This window comes from Salmo salar, chromosome 13 (genome assembly GCF_965601325.2).
Source record: "Salmo salar chromosome 13, fSalSal1, whole genome shotgun sequence".
In the NCBI taxonomy this organism is placed as follows: domain Eukaryota; kingdom Metazoa; phylum Chordata; class Actinopteri; order Salmoniformes; family Salmonidae; genus Salmo; species Salmo salar.
Window position 1 is genome coordinate 32,138,923 of NC_138303.1, and position 16,321 is coordinate 32,155,243.

Genomic DNA, 16,321 nt, shown 5'->3' on the forward strand with positions numbered 1-16,321 from the left:
AATATGTAGGTGAAGCCTGAATGTTTGTGACCATGACATAAAGTTTGAGTTACTTGTACTGTACATATAAGTATTGTACATAATAAGAACACAATTTGGGAAAGGTATTTAGTTACTTTTTATTGAGTCCGTATATTTCAAGAACAATCATAACAAAGTATGGGAAAGGTCATAAACAGCACTAGATTTTCTATTTTGGTTCACAGAGATTCTACGAAAAATATTGTACAATCAGTTCACTAAAAATCAACTCCCTATTCAGCCTATTCATTGCTATTACAGTCACTAGTGAAGCAGAGTACTACAGACAGTAGCCTACAGCAGAAGAATGTTCACCTGAATCTCTTAATTTCATTGTATCAGACTGAATATTATATACATATACAGTGCCTTCAGAAAGTATTCACACCCTTGACTTTTTCCACATTTTGTTGTGTTACAGCCTGAATTTAAAATGGATTAAATTGAGATTTTGTGTCGCTGGCCTAGACACAATACCCCATAATGACAAAGTGGAATTATGTTTTATAAAGTTTTGAAAATTAATTCAAAATGAAGAGCTGAAATGTCTTGAGTCAATAAGGATTCAATGCTTTGTTATAACAAGCCTAAATAAGTTCAGGAGTGAACATTTGCTTAACAAGTCAAATAAGTTGTATGGACTCACTTTGTGTGCAATAATAGTGTTTAATATGATTTTTAAATGACTACCTCATCTCTGTACCCCACACATACAATTATCTGTAAGGTCCCTCAGTCGAGCAGTGAATTTAATACAGATTCGAACACAAAGACAAGGGAGGATTTCCAATGCCTCACAAAGTCTACCTATTGATAGATGGGTAAAAAAAAAAAGCAGACATTGAATATCCCTTTCAGCATGGTGAAGTTATTAACCCTCTAGAGAGTTAAGAGACTCTAAGCCCAGTCTAAACTGGGGTAAGGGGCGTTCTACTAAGCTAACTTATGGAATTGTTTTAAGATTGTCATACCAAGGATCATTACACTATTTGATTTAGAATTTTAAGACCCCTTAAGGTATAAAAAAAAAAATCTATACAAAAATTATTAGATGAAACATTGAATTTGGTGTTACTGTTATTAGCCCATAGAAACGCATTGAATAACAGATTCACTACATGGATCAGATAGTAAAAAAAAATATATATAAAAATGAAGTTTGTTCTTTAAGTGTCTGCCCTATATCTGAGAGATATAAGAAAGCTCGGGAAACAATTGGTACCGGGGACCTTCAGAGTCTTGTGAGGCTTGTGGGCGTCCTACAGAGGGGTCATATTAGTGTGTAGACCAAACTTTTCGGACGCTGCAGACAGAAGTTGGCAGAAGAGGCTGTACCGACTTCAGACGAGTCCTGTGAAGCTTGTGGAGATCGGAGAACATCATCGTGAGAGTCTCATCTTTCATAATAGTTTGTATGCCTAACCTTTCAGACGCTTTAGACCTTTTCTCGAGAAGACAGATGTTCCGGATGTCTTATGGTCTGCCACCTTTTACTGCCACCTTTTACTGCATATGCGGAAGGGCGATATTTGCAGATACAGTGAATTGAGACAAAGCCCTAGCTTAAACAGACGGATTTTGATGTACATTTTTTTTATTATGTTAATTTGATTTCCACAGGGCCACGTAAATTGTAGGAGAAGGGTTAAATACACTTTGGATGGTATATCAATACAAAGATACAGGGGACCTTCCTAAGTCAATCAATCAAATGTATTTATAAAGCCCATCTTACATCAGCTGAAACCCAGCCTAAAACCCCAAACAGCAAGCAATGCAGGTGTAGAAGTCAGTTGCCAGAGAGGAAGGAAACCACACAGGGATTTCAGCATGAGGCCAATGGTGACTTTAAAACAGTTAGAGTTTAATGGCTGTGATGGGAGAAAACTGAGAGTGGATTAACAACATTGTAGTTACTCCACAATACTAACCTAAATGACCGAGTGAAAAGAAAGAAGCCTGTACAGAATAAAAATATTTGTACAATAAGGCACTAAAGTAAAATTGCAAAACATTTGGCAAAGGAATTAATTTTATGTCCTGAATACAAAGTGTTATATTTGGGCCAAATTCAACACATCACTAAGTACCACTCTTCATATTTTCAAGCATGGTAGTGGCTGCATCATGTTATTGGGTGTCCTTGTCATCGGCAAGGACTAGGGAGTTTTTTAGGATAAAAATACATGGAATAGAGCTAAGCACAGGCAAAATCCTAGAGGAAAACCTGGTTCAGTCTGCTTTCCAACAAACACTGGGAGACAAATTCACCTTTCAGCAGGACAATATCCTAAAAGATAAGGCCAAATATACTCTGGAGTTGCTTAGCAAGATGACATTGAATGTTCCTTAGTGGCCTAGTTACAGTTTTGACTAATTGGCTTGAAAATCTATGGCAATACTTGAAAATGGCTGTCTAGCAATGATCAACAACCACTTTGACAGAGCTTACATTTAAAAAAAAAAAATAATACAATCCATGTGTCAACGCTTAGAGACTTACCCAGAGAGACTCACAGCTGTAATAGCTGCCAAAGGTGATTCCAACATGTATTGACTCAGGGGTGTGAATGCTTATGTAAATTAGATATTTCTGTATTTCATTTCCAGTAAATTTGCAAACATTTCTAAAAACATGTTTTCACTGTAAGCTATGAGCTATTTTATGTAGATTGGTGAGAAAAAAATATACGTTTAATCAATGTTGAATTCAGGCTATAACACAACAAAATGTGGAATAAGTCAAGGGGTATGAATACTTTCTAAAGGAACTGTATACATGATATCCACAAATATCGTGTCTATTAATGAAAAGAGGCATGAGTCTTCTATTTTGTGAGGCCATTGGTCAGTTAGTCTCATTAATGTGCAATTATCATTGGTTCCTGGGACTCCTTTCTGCTCCTCTGTTTTTTTGGCATGAGGGGTGGAGCCGGGTGGTTTGAGGTAGCTTGGAGGTTTGTTTCCGGCTATTGAGAAAATAAATAAACACTACTGAGTCGTTTTGCAACTACTTTTTGGGACTTTTTTTTCTGTAAAAAACGTTCAAGACAAAGAACTTATTTTTAACATCCTGCATCTTCACAAAATAGATGTACATGTATGGCTCAATTGGAATCAATAGACACAGGCAAAAAGGCTAGCCAACCAGTTTTCCCGATCCGTTTGTTTTGTTCCATCTTTTCCCATTTTAATGGGACTGTAATGGTACTTTACCTGTTGTAGCTGGAAGATCCAGTTGTGATATTCTTCAGGACAGGTGCAAGATACCTGCAGCGGCTCAATCAGTTCACCTGAGCCACACAATATACAATAGAAGTACAGTGCTCTTTACCAATACATACAGCAACACTTGATACAGTGGAATTGATACAGATTTCTTTGCAGGTTGGAGGGTCAATTTACAGTCAATTTCCCTCAGTATACAAACATGTTAGAGCAGTATAACATTATGTCTGTTTTGTATATAACCTGCTAACTCGAACTCCAGCCTCCCAGGTAATGCTGACCTCTCCACGGCTGTGATGCTTTTCCGAGGCAATCTACCCTAAAATGTTATGAAATACAGGTTGAAGTGCCATTTATCTTGAATTGAGAAAGGTTAGTATTGGATCACCTCTACATCTTCTAAACTGTATATCATAGTATATCACACCAACATCTACTCTATAGCGACAATTGGCAAATGTGGTAAGTCACGAGGTTCATACTGTAGGAGTTCCAGTGAAATTGTTTCCTAGAGAACATAATTTGACTGTACCTCATATATGACACTGAGGCTCTTGTTATCCACAGAGAGCAGGAGGACATCTTGAGGGAAGAGTACCAGAAGTTGCTGATGGATTCCCTGCAAGAATGGATGAACATTATCACACTTTTATTTGATCTGAAGTCCACTATTATAATTATCATTAGCATTATAATATTAGCATAATCAAGTATTATTATTAGGCCTATGATCATTATTGTTTGATTACCATATTTATTTGCATTAGCATTATTTATATTTTCTGTCTTTATGTAGCAGATACTAGTGATGAAGTATTGGACTAGTGTAGGATTATTTTCTGAGTATTTGTTTCCTTTGCATGGCATGTATACCATGTGTTGAATCTGTTTTTGAACATACCTGGGGTAATTTTGCCACCATTTCCACATAGTTTTGCCTTTTTCATTCCAGTACAACATTCATGCCTATTTGAATCGTTTAGCATGTCTGACATGGCAGCTATCAAGCTATCAAGACCCCTTAAAATGGACTTTAGAGTACTGGTGAGTACACAAGTTACAGTGCGGGTTGTGTTACCTGTCTCTGTGTGTTGATGATGTGGACCATGGATATGTATACAGGCTGGCCCATGTGCTGGATGGGGGCCCCTTCCCACTGCTGTATTGGGGCTTGCAGTAAATACGTTTTCAGTTCCTCTTTCTTCCAGATCTCATCGCAGGGTACCTACAGTAAGTGACAACAGACACGTAGCTTCATATTTGGAGAGTTTCGCCAATGATAATGATTTGCAACAAATGTCCTTTCATAATGATTCCTTTAGCTCATTAGTGTAATATACGGTTGAAGTCGGAAGTTTACATACACCTTAGCCAAATACATTTAAACTCCGTTTTTCACAATTCCTGACATTTAATCCTAGTAAAAATTCCCTGTCTTAGGTCAGTTAGGATCACCACTTTATTTTAAGAATGTGAAATGTCAGAATAGTAGTAGAGATAATGATTTATTTCAGCTTTTATTTCTTTCATCACATTCCCAGTGGGTCAGAAGTTTACATACACTCAATTAGTATTTGGTAGCATTGCCTTTAAATTGTTTAACTTGGGTCAAACGTTTTGGGGAGCCTTCCACAAGCTTCCCACAGTAAGTTGGGTGAATTTTGGCCCATTCTTCCTGACAGAGCTGGTGTAACTGAATCAGGTTTGTAGGCCTCCTTGCTCGCACACGCTTTTTCAGTTCTGCCCACACATTTGCTATATAATTGAGGTCAGGGCTTTGTGATGGCCACTCCAATACCTTGACTTTTCTGTCCTTAAGCCATTTTGCCACAACTTTAGAAGTTTGCTTGGGGTCATTGTCCATTTGGAAGACCCATCTGCGACCAAGCTTTAACTTCCTGACTGATGTCTTGAGATGTTGCTTCAATATATCCACATAATTTTCCTCCCTCATGATGCCATCTATTTTGTGAAGTGCATCAGTCCCTCCTGCAGCAAAGCACCCCCACAACATGATGCTGCCACCCCGTGCTTCACGGTTGGGAAGGTGATCTTCGGCTTGCAAGCCTCCCCCTTTTTCCTCCAAACATAACAATGGTCATTGTGGCCAAACAGTTCTATTTTTGTTTCATCAGACCAGAGGACATTTCTCCAAAAAGTACAATCTTTGTCCCCATGTGCAGTTGCAAACCGTAGTCTCGATTTTTTTATGGCGGATTTGGAGCAGCGGCTTCTTCCTTGCTGAGCGGCCTTTCAGGTTATGTTGATATATGACTCGTTTTACTGTGGATATAGATACTTTTGTACCTGTTTCCTCCAGCATCTTCACAAGGTCCTTTGCTATTGTTCTGGGATTGATTTGCGCTTTTCGCACCAAAGTACGTTCATCTCTAGGACACAGAACGCGTCTCCTTCCTAAGCGGTATGACGGCTCCGTGGTCCCATGGTGTTTATACGGCAGGTAGCCTAGTGGTTAGAGCGTTGGACTAGTAACCGAAAGGTTGCAAGATCAAATCCCCGAGCTGACAAGGTAAAAATCTGTCATTCTGCCCCTGAACAAGGCAGTTAACCCACTGTTCCTAGGTCGTCATTGATAATAAGAATTTGACAGAGAACGCGTCTCCTTCCTGAGCGGTATGACGGCTGCGTGGTTCCATGGTGTTTATACTTGCATACAGATGAAAGTGGTATCTTCAGGCGTTTAGAAATTGCTCCCAAGGATGAACCGGACTTGTGGAGGTCTTGGCTGATTTCTTTTGATTTTCCCATGATGTCAAGCAAAGTTTGAAGTTAGGCCTTGAAATACATCTCCAGGTACACCTCCAATTGACTCAAATGATGCCAATTAGCCTATCAGAAACTTCTAAAGCCATGACATAATTTTCTGGAATTTTCCAAGCTGTTTAAAAGTCAACATACAGTCAACATAGTGTATGTAAACTTCTGACCCACTGGAATTGTGATACAGTGAATTATAAGTGAAATAATCTGTCTGTAAACAATTGTTGGAAAAATTACTTGTGTCATGCACAAAGTAGATGTCCTAACCGACTTGCCAAAACTATAGTTTGTTTTAACAAGAAATTTGTGGAGTGGTTGAAAAAAGATTTTTAATGACTCCAACCTAAGTGCATGTAAACTTCCAACTTCAACTGTATGTAATATGTGCAATTCATATGTGCTATTAGATGTTCAAGTTGTGATCAAGCAAAGTGAACCTCACAATTGTTCAGACAGTTTAACAATTTGCAATGACATCTGTTAGGATCTGTAATTTACTTTATAGGGGGGTGGTTCTTATGGGGGGGGGGGGTTGATTGAATACCTTACCAGGTAAGACAGTGCACAGTGGGAGGGGCTTAGCAGTTGGCTCATGGATTTGTATTTCCTCTCATCCATGTGGTGTATCCATTTGTTCATCTCTGCTGCACTGGCACAGGTGAATACTTTGGAGTCCACCATTGGACCTAGAATGGGGAGGGAGATGGTAGCCGTGTTACAATACAATAATTAAACCATTTACTGTTGGCTTCGCGTCACACCTATGACCGTAGCACAGCCGTGATAAACCACAATAAATAATATAACCTTGTCTATTAATGCTTTAATGAACTCACTGCATAATCATAATAGAACTCACCACTGATCTGGAACATGGTTTGCGAGTTGGAGGCTAGTGAGGTGGCTTGGAAAGACAGTCCAGAGAGAGGCAGCATGCCCTGAGAAAGAAGAAGCAACACATTGACTAGCTGGCCTTAGGTGAACGCATTTTACATTCAAGTGAAATGTTCAACATGCAAGCATCTGCACAGTGTCATTACAGTATTTCCCCAATTGTAAAGGAACCAACCTCATAGATAAAGCCATGGTGAGAGTGGTCCAGAGATAGGATCAACAAGTGGAAGGAGAAAAGCACCAGATAGTGTTCACGTGTCTCCTATAGGAACATAAACAAACACATGAACAGAACATCAATATAGCAGTACTAGAGTCGGGACATAGACAGTGAGTGATGGTTGATCTCTACAGCCTATCTGAGCATGGTGTAGTGAGATGTTACCTGTGTGTAGCTGTTGTGGAGAGACACCAGGGAGGAGTGCACTATCTCTCCATACATGTGTATAGGTTGGCCCTCCCAGTCACGTATGGGCTGGTTGTAGATTATGTGGTGTAGCTCCTCTCTGCTCCTGCCCCATAGCACAACCTAGGGGAATAGAATAGAATACTTCACCTGTCTCATTTAAAATGAGATGTAGTGAGGAGTTAACATTAGCATACATGAGTATCCCTTTATCATTAATGTGATATAACAACTTTGACATAAAATAGTATGTTGATGCACCCTTGACACCATGCATTCACACTTGCAAGTGCCAATATGTGCACTCGAAGGGTGTAACCCACTGTTGTTTCCTGTGTGATAAGTGCATGGCAGAACCTTTTCAATTTCTGTATCTTAGTGTCATATTCATACAGATGGCCACTCTCTTTCGCTCTCTCTCTCTCTCACACACACAAACACACACTTTCATCCTCCACTGACCTCCTGGTTGAGGTGTCTCACTGAAGGGTAGCGAGAGGGTGGACCGTCTTTTCCATTCCTCACAGAGATCTGAAGCCTGCTCTCTCCTAGACTCCATATCCTGAAACATTAATCATTGGTTTTTGCTCGGACATGCACTGTCAACTGTGGAACCTTATATATATACAGGTGTGTGCCTTTCCAAATCATGTCAAATCAATTGAATTTACCACAGGTGGACTCCGATCAAGTTGTAGAAACATCTGAAGGATGATCAATAGAAACAGGATGCACCTGAGCTCAATTTCTAGTCTCATAGTAAAGGGTCTGAATACTTACGTAAATAAGGTATTATATTTTTTTTATAACTTTTTTTTATACATTTACTAAAATGTTTTTTTTTTTTATTTTTTTTTACTGTTTTCACTTAGTCATTATGAGGTATTGTGTGTAGATTGCTGAGGATTTTTTTAACGTCCATTTTAGAATAAGGCTGTAATGTAACAAAATCTGGAAAAGGTCAAGGGGTCTGAATACTTTCCAAAGGCACTGTATATCAGCAGTCAACCCCATATCACATTAACCACAAAACCTTCTCCCATTTATCCCACACTACTGTAACATCTCACAGAACTGTAGACCAATTTGCCCACCTCATTTACGAGCCAGCCATCTTGCCTGAGCCCCCTTCACCCAACGGTGTCCAGACATAAGCAGATTAAAGTGTGGAGCAGACACCCACCATCTGACCCCCTCACATAAAGACATGTTGCCCACATTCACCCATTTATCTGGTAGTAATACAGTAACTACACACCCCTAAAACATTCCCAATGTGTGTCAACAGTTCTGTCACATTTGTGTTTGTGCTTGAGTGTCTGTCTCTGTGTGTGCATGTGTCCCTTTGTATTTGTGCATGCACACATGCGTGTGTATGCACTGTTTGAATGCAGTGTGTGTGAACCTATTCATGCGGGGGGGTGGTGTGTGTGTGTGTGTGTGTGTGTGTGTGTGTGTGTGTGTGTGGTGTGTGTGTGTGTGTGTGTGTGTGTGTGTGTGTGTGTGTGTGTGTGTGTGTGTGTGTGTGTGTGTGTGTGTATACATTCATAAGTGTGTCAATGTGTGTGCGTGGACAAGCATCCTCGCACGTGTGCACAGTATGTGTTGCTTGTGGCTGATCCCTTGTCTTCTCACAGTTTGGGCATGTGAAGTCTGTGAGCTGCTATTGTGATTAGCTTCTCGTTTCCCCCACTCCCCACATTACGGGATTTAGAGGCCTGGCCAGTGTTAGACCAGACTAGACAGGAGGGAGAGACGAGCGGTAGCATTGTCTGCTAATTAGAGAGACAATATCACCGGCCGCTCATGTCCTAATCACATCAGTGCCGCTTCAGTGAGGATCAGTACGTTTATGTCTATTAAAACGTTTATGTCTCCAAACTAGCGTTCCGACTCTGTATGTACTTTTGTGTGTAAATTAAAATTACACAGATGCATTATGTTTCATGTTTGATAAAATATGCCCTCAAATTTCATTGTTTCTTTCTCAAGGAACTGAAGTTCTGAAGTGGTTGAAACTGCTAGCACACTTGTCAATGTGTGCTCTGTTTTCACCACTCACCCCAAGGCAAAGCGACACCACTTCCTCTCAATACCTCGTCAACCAAACACTCCTCGTTCTTATTACCAAAACCCAACAATAGGTGTATTTAATAGTATTGCTTCAAACTTTCTTACAAAGCCAAGAGGCTCAGTATTTTACTGCTTGTTTTATCTAGATTCAGAGAAGTTGATATTGTGAAGCGTATCTATTCGGTTGTGACCATGCTTGATAGTCTTAGATGCTGTCATGTGTCATCAACATATTTAAAATCTCCACAGTCATTACATTTACGTCATTTAGCAGATGTTCTTATCCAGAGAGACTTACAGGAGCAATTAGGGTTAAGTGCCTTGCTCAAAGGCACATGGACAGATTGTTCACTTAGTCGGCACAGGGATTCAAACCAGCGACCTTTCGGTTACCGCTAGGCTACCTGCCGCTTATGTTTCCGAATGAAATTAAAATGTGATTGTGAGGTTGTAAAAAGGCAAATGGCAGTCTATCAAACTCAAACAGACCACTCCCATGAGGGATTGATAGGGTTCATGGTCTTCTGTTAACAAAACCAGACTCACCCTGAGTTGTCAATCTCCAGGAGCTCGATCTCGTCAGGGCCCACATCGTCAATCCCGGAATGCGCTCCTCTCTGAGTCACACTACAGCATCCCATGACCAGCTAGCACTCTCCTCTCTCAGCCTAGTCCAGTCCAGCGAGACACAGAACTCTTTCCTTCACCCTCAGTTCCTAGTACACTAACTATACTGTACCATCTGTCTCCGTCTGCATTCATCCCCACAGCTTCTGCACCACGCTAAGACCAGACGGAGGATATGTAGAGAGAGGGAGGGGGGAAGGAGAGGAAAAGAGGACCGGCACAGTGCAGAGGGAAGGGAGGGCTATGTCGCTTAACTTCTCAGTTCTCCATTTCTTCTAAAACACAATATCACTATCCCTGAAATATCAAGAAAAAGGTGGCAAAGCTTCTGAGATGAGTTGAGTCAAGAAGCAAAAAGCTGTGAGCAGCGTCACAGTGCATTCATTCTTCCTTCCTGTCAGTTTGCATGCAGAGAGCCACGCAACTTCCTCAGTGGCCTTTTCACTTTAACGGTGTCACAGAGCAAATTTGAGTTCTTCTGAAGCCTGTCTGCTTTCCCTTTGGAGAATCATGCAGATGAAGCAATTGATGGCAGAGGCATTGAGAAACAAGAGACGCTGTTGACCATTGTTGAAATAATCCTCCTGTTTACATGTGCAGTGCTTAATAAGTACAGAGGCATGATAATTATGTGTTTCACAGCTGAGAGACAAAGGGCTGCAGTCATAACAACAAGCCAAAGCTTCAACACAGTTGTGCGGTGTGTTGTAGTTGTTGTTTGTACAGTTGGATTGGTGTGGGCACTGTTGGATTGGTGTGGGCAATTCCACAATAACAGAGTGATGCTGAGACACAGATTTTCCACTTTAAGAAGTATATGGACACCCCTTCAAATTAGTGGAATCGTCAATTTCAGCCACACCAATTACTGCAGGTATATAAAATCGAACACACAGCCATGCAATCGCCATACACAAACATTGGCAGTAGAATGGCTCGTACTGAAGAGCTCAGTGACTTTCAACGTGGCACCGTCATAGGATGCCACCTTCCAACAAGTCAGTTCGTCAAATTTCTAGAGCTGCTAGTGCTGCCCCGGTCAACTGTAAGTGCTGTGAAGTGGAATCGTCTAGGAGCAACAACGGCTCAACCGCGAAGTGGTAGGCCACACAAGCTCACAGAACGGGACCACCAAGTGCTGAAGCGCGTAGCTTGTGAAAATTGTCTGTCCTCGGTTGCAACACTCACTACCGAGTTCCAAACTGCCTCTGGAAGCAACGTCAGCACAACAACTGTTCGTCAGGAGCTTCATGAAATGGGTTGCCATGGCCGAGCAGCCGCGTACAAGCCTAAGATCACCATGCACAATGCCAAGCGTCGGCAGGAGTGGTGTAACGCTCACCTCCATTGGACTCTGGAGCAGTGGAAACGCGTTCTCTGGAGTGTTGAATCACGCTACAGCATCAGGCCATCCGACGGACAAATCTGGGTTTGGCAGATGCCAGGAGAAAGCTACCTGCCTAAAGTTTGGTGGAGGAGGAATAATGGTCTGGGGCTGTTTTTCATGGTTCGGACTAGGCCCCTTAGTTCCAATGAAGGGAAATATTAACGCTACAGCATACAATGACATTCTAGATGCTGTGCATCCAACTTTGTGAAAACAGTTTGGGGAGGGCTCTTTCCTGTTTCGGCATGACAATGTCCCCATGCACAAGGCGAGGGCCATACAGAAATGGTTTGTTGAGATCGGTGTGGAAGAACTTGACTGGCCTGCACAGAGCCCTGGCCTCAATCCCATCGAACACCTTTGGGATGAATTAGAACATTGACTGCGAGCCAGGCCTAATCGCCCAACATCAGTGCCCCAACTCACTAATGTTCTTGTGGCTGGATGGAAGTAAATCCCCACAGCAATGTTCCAACATCTAGTGGAAAGCCTTCCCTGAAGACTGGAGACTGTTATAGCAGCACATGGGGGCCAACACCATAATGCACATGATTTTGGAATGAGATGTTCGACGAGCAGGTGTCCACATACTTTGGGTCATGTAGTGTATGGCAAACAAAATCCAATGATTGCAAAGTTAAACAAAACTCAAACTCAAATCAAACATTATTTGTCACATGCGCCAAATACAACCGGTGTAGACCTTACAGTGATAGACTTTAAGAAGTTAAGATTTTTTTTTTTAAATAAGTGTTAAGTAAAAAATTGAAAATAGAAAATAAAAGTAACAAATAATTAAACAGCAGCAGTAAAATAACAAGCAAGGCTATATACAGGGGGTACCGGTACAGGGTCAATGTGCGGGGGCACCGATTAGTTGAGGTAATTGAGGTAATTTGTACATGTAGTTAGAGTTAAAGTGACTATGCAGAGATTATAAACAGAGAGTAGCAGCAGCGTAAAAGAGGGGTCTGGGTAGCCCTTTGATTAGCTGTTCAGGAGTCTTATGGCTTGGGAGTAGAAGCTGTTAAGCAGCCTTTTGGACCTCAACTTGGCGCTCCGGTACTGCTTGCCGTGCGGTAGCAGAGAGAACAGTTTATGACTGGAGTCGTTGACAATTTTCAGGGCGGCCTTCCTCTGATACCGCCTGATATAGAGGTCTTGGATGTACTGATGTACTGGTGTAACGCCCTGGCCATAGAGAGGGGTTTTTGTTCTTTATTTTGGTTAGGCCAGGGCGTTACATTGGGTGGGCGTTCTATGTGCATTTTTCTATGTTGGTTTGTTTCATTGATTTTGGCCGTGTGGCTTCCAATCAGGCACAGCTGTAGAGTGTTGTTGCTGATTGGGAGTCACACAAGTGCCTGTTTTTCCGTTGGGGTTTTGTGGGTAATTGTTTCTGTTAGTGTTTTGCACCTGACAGGACTGTTTGGCTGTCGGTTTTCTTATTTTTGTATAGTGTTCTTTCGTCTATTAAATATTCAATGATGAACACTAACTCTGCTGCACCTTGGTCTACTCTCTCTCACGACAGCCGTTACAACTGGGCCATACATACTGCCCTCTGTAGTGCCTTGCGGTCGGATGCCGAGCAGTTGCCTTACCAGGCAGTGATGCAACCAGTCAGGATGTTCTCAATGGTGCAGCTGTAGAACCTTTTGAGGATGTGAGGACCCATGCCAAATCTTTTCAGTCTCCTGAGGGGGAATAGGTTTTGTCGTGCCCTCTTCACAACTGTCTTAGTGTGTTTGGACCATGATAGTTTGTTGGTGATGTGGACACCAAGGAACTTGAAGCTCTCAACCTGTTCCACTACAGCCCCGTCGATGAGAATGGGGGTGTGCTCGGTCCTCCTTTTCCTGTTGTCCACAATCATCTCCTTTGTCTTGATCATGGTGAGGGAGAGGTTGTTGTCCTGGCACCACACGACCAGGTCTCTGACCTCCTCCCTATATAGGCTGTCTCATCGTAGTCGGTAATCAGGCCTACCACTGTTGTGTCATCGAGAAACTTGATGATGGTGTTGGAGTTGTGCTTGGCCATGCAGTCATGAGTGAACAGGGAGTACAGGAGGTGACTGAGCACGTACCCGTGAGTGGCCCCCGTGTTGAGGATCGGCGTAACGGATGTGTTGTTCCCTACCCTTACCACCTGGGGGCGGCCCGTCAGGAAGTCCAGTATCCAGTTGCAGAGGGAGGTGTTTAGTCCCAGGGTCCTTCGCTTAGTGATGAGCTTTGAGGGCACTATGGTGTTGAACGCTGAGTTGTGGTCAATGAATAACATTCTCGCATACGTGTTCCTTTTGTCCAGGTGTGAAAGGGCAGTGTTGAGTGCAATAGAGATTGCATCATCTGTGGTTCTGTTGGGGCGGTATGCAAATTGGAGTGGGTCTAGGGTTTCTGGGATAATGGTGTTGATGTGAGCCATGACCAGTCTTTCAATGCACTTCATGGCAACAGACGTGAATGTGTAAAATTGTATTTTATACTAAAAGCTATTCCTATGGAGTAAAATAGTAACGTTTTAAGCGCTGTGTCTAAAGAGCAAAATACTTTTTTTTCAGTTTTCGCCTAAAATGGCATACCCAAATCTAACTGCCTATAGCTCAGGACCTGAAGCAAGGATATGCATATTTAAATAAAATCTAATTTTATTGGTCACATACACATGGTTAGCAGATGTTAATGTGAGTGTAGCGAAATTCTTGTGCTTCTAGTTTCCGACAATGCAGTAATATCTAACAAGTAATCAAACTAATTCACAACAACTACCTTATACACACAAATGTAAGGTATGAATAAGAATATGTACATATAAATATATGGATGAGCGATGGCCGTGCGGCATTGGCAAGATGCAGTAGATGGTATATAATACAGTATATACATATGAGATGAGTGATGTAGGATATGTAAACATTATTAAAGTGCCGTTATTTAAAGTGACTAATGATAGGCATAGGCAAGATGCAGTTGATGGTATAGAACAGTATATACATATGAGATGAGTGATGTAGGATATGTAAACATTATTAAAGTGCCGTTAATTAAGGTGACAAGTGATACCTTTATTAAGTCCATTTATTAAAGTGGCCCGAGATTTGAGTCTGTATGTTGACAGCAGCCGCTCTATGTTAGTGATAGCTGTTTAACAGACTGATGGCCTTGAGATAGAAGTTGTTTTTCAGTCTCTCGGTCCCAGCGTTGATGCACCTGTACTGACCTCACCTTCTGGATGATAGCGTGGTGAACAGGAAGTGGCTCGGGTGGTTGTTGACCTTGATGATCTTTTTGGCCTTCCTGTGACATCGGGTGCTGTAGGTGTCCTGGAGGGCAGGTAGATTTCCCCCGGTGATGCGTTGTGCAGACAGCACTACCCTCTGGGGAGCCTTGCGGTTGAGGGCAGTGTAGTTGCCATACCAGGCGGTGATACAGCCCGACAGGATGCTCTCGATTGTGCATCTGTTAAAGTTTGTGAATGTTTTAGGTGACAAGACAAATTTCTTCAGCCTTCTGAGGTTGAAGAGGCACTGTTGTGCCTTCTTCACCACGCTGTCTGTGTGGGTGGACCATTTCAGTTTGTCCATAATGTGTACGCCGAGGAACTGAAAACTTTCCACCTTCTCCACTACTGTCCCATCGATGTGGATCGGGGGGGGGCCATCTCGTCGTTGTTGGTAATCAAGCCTACCACTGTAGTGTCGTCTGCAACCTTGATGATTGAGTTGGAAGCGTGCATGGCCACGCAGTCATGGGTGAACAGGGCTGAGAACGCACCCATGTGGGGCCCCAGTGTTGAGGATCGGCGGGGTGGAGATGTTGTTTCCTACCTTAACCACCTGGGGGCGGCCCGTCAGAAAGTCCAGGACCCAGTTGCACAGGGCGGGGTCGAGACCCAGCGTTTCGAGCTTAATGACAAGTTTGGAGGGTACTATGGTATTAAATGCTGAGCTGTAGATAAGGAACAGAATTCTAACATAGGTATTCCTCTTGTCCAGATGGGATAGGGCAGTGTGATGGCGATTGCATCGTCAGTGGACCTATTGGGGCAGTAAGTAAATTGGAATGGGTCTAGGGTATCAGGTAGGGTGGAGGTGATATGCTCATTGACTAGTCTCTCAAAGCACTTCATGATGACAGAAGTGAGTGCAATGGGGCGATAGTCATTTAGTTCAGTTACCTTAGCTTTCTTGGGAACAGGAACAATGGTGGCCATCTTGAAGCATGTGGGGACAACAGACTGGGATAGGGATTGATTGAATATGTCCATAAGCACACCAGCTGGCCTGCTCATGCTCTGAGGACGCGGCTAGGGATGCCGTCTGGGCCGTCAGCCTTGCGAGGGTTAACACGTTTAAATGTTTTACTCACATTGGCCACGGAGAAGGAGAGCCCACAGGCTTTGGTAGCGGGCTGTGTCAGTGGCACTGTATTGTCCTCAAAGCGAGCAAAGGAGTTGTTTAATTTGTCTGGGAACAAGACGTCGTTGTCCGTGACGGGGCTGGTTTTCTTTTTGCAATCCCTGATTGACTGCCACATACGTCTCGTGTTTGAGCCGTTGAATTGCGACTCTACTTTGTCTCTATACTGACACTTTGCTTGTTTGATTGCCTTGAGGAGAGAATAGCTGCACTGTTTGTATTCGGTCATGTTTCCAGTCGCCTTGCCATGATTAAAAGCGATGGTTCGCACTTTCAGTTTTGCGCGAATGCTTCCATCAATCCAATTAGGAAATGTTTTAATAGTCACAGTGGGTACGACATATTCAATGCACTTGCTAATAAACTCGCTCACCGAGTCAGCGTATACATCAATGTTGTTGTCTGAGGCTATCCAGAACATATCCCAGTCCACGTGATCGAAGCAATCCTGAAGCATGGAATCCAATTGGTCAAACCAGTGTTG

General features: G+C 42.5%; 1 protein-coding gene across 1 annotated transcript; it reads right to left on the bottom strand.

The window, feature by feature from the left end:
• Window positions 1-94: 94 nt before the first annotated feature.
• Window positions 95-10,416, bottom strand: LOC106566871 (pleckstrin homology domain-containing family N member 1). Its single transcript, XM_014135379.3, has 11 exons — window positions 9,950-10,416; window positions 7,793-7,892; window positions 7,310-7,453; window positions 7,100-7,186; window positions 6,890-6,968; window positions 6,580-6,716; window positions 4,328-4,474; window positions 3,782-3,868; window positions 3,493-3,568; window positions 3,238-3,314; window positions 95-2,990 (listed from the first exon to the last, which is right to left on the bottom strand). Exons 1-11 carry the CDS (start codon window positions 10,042-10,044, stop codon window positions 2,883-2,885), a joined length of 1,137 nt encoding a protein of 378 aa, XP_013990854.2. The 5' UTR covers window positions 10,045-10,416; the 3' UTR covers window positions 95-2,882.
• Window positions 10,417-16,321: the final 5,905 nt, after the last annotated feature.

Coding starts and splice junctions, on each gene's coding strand:
- LOC106566871 (XM_014135379.3), bottom strand. CDS start 10,044: ATGGGATGCTGTAGTGTGACTCAGAGAGGAGCGCATTCCGGGATTGAC. Junction 4,475..6,579: donor ACTGTGCACTGTCTTACCTG/GTAAGGTATTCA, acceptor CACTTACTGTAG/GTACCCTGCGATGAGATCTG. Junction 3,869..4,327: donor TCATCAACACACAGAGACAG/GTAACACAACCC, acceptor CCATTCTTGCAG/GGAATCCATCAGCAACTTCT.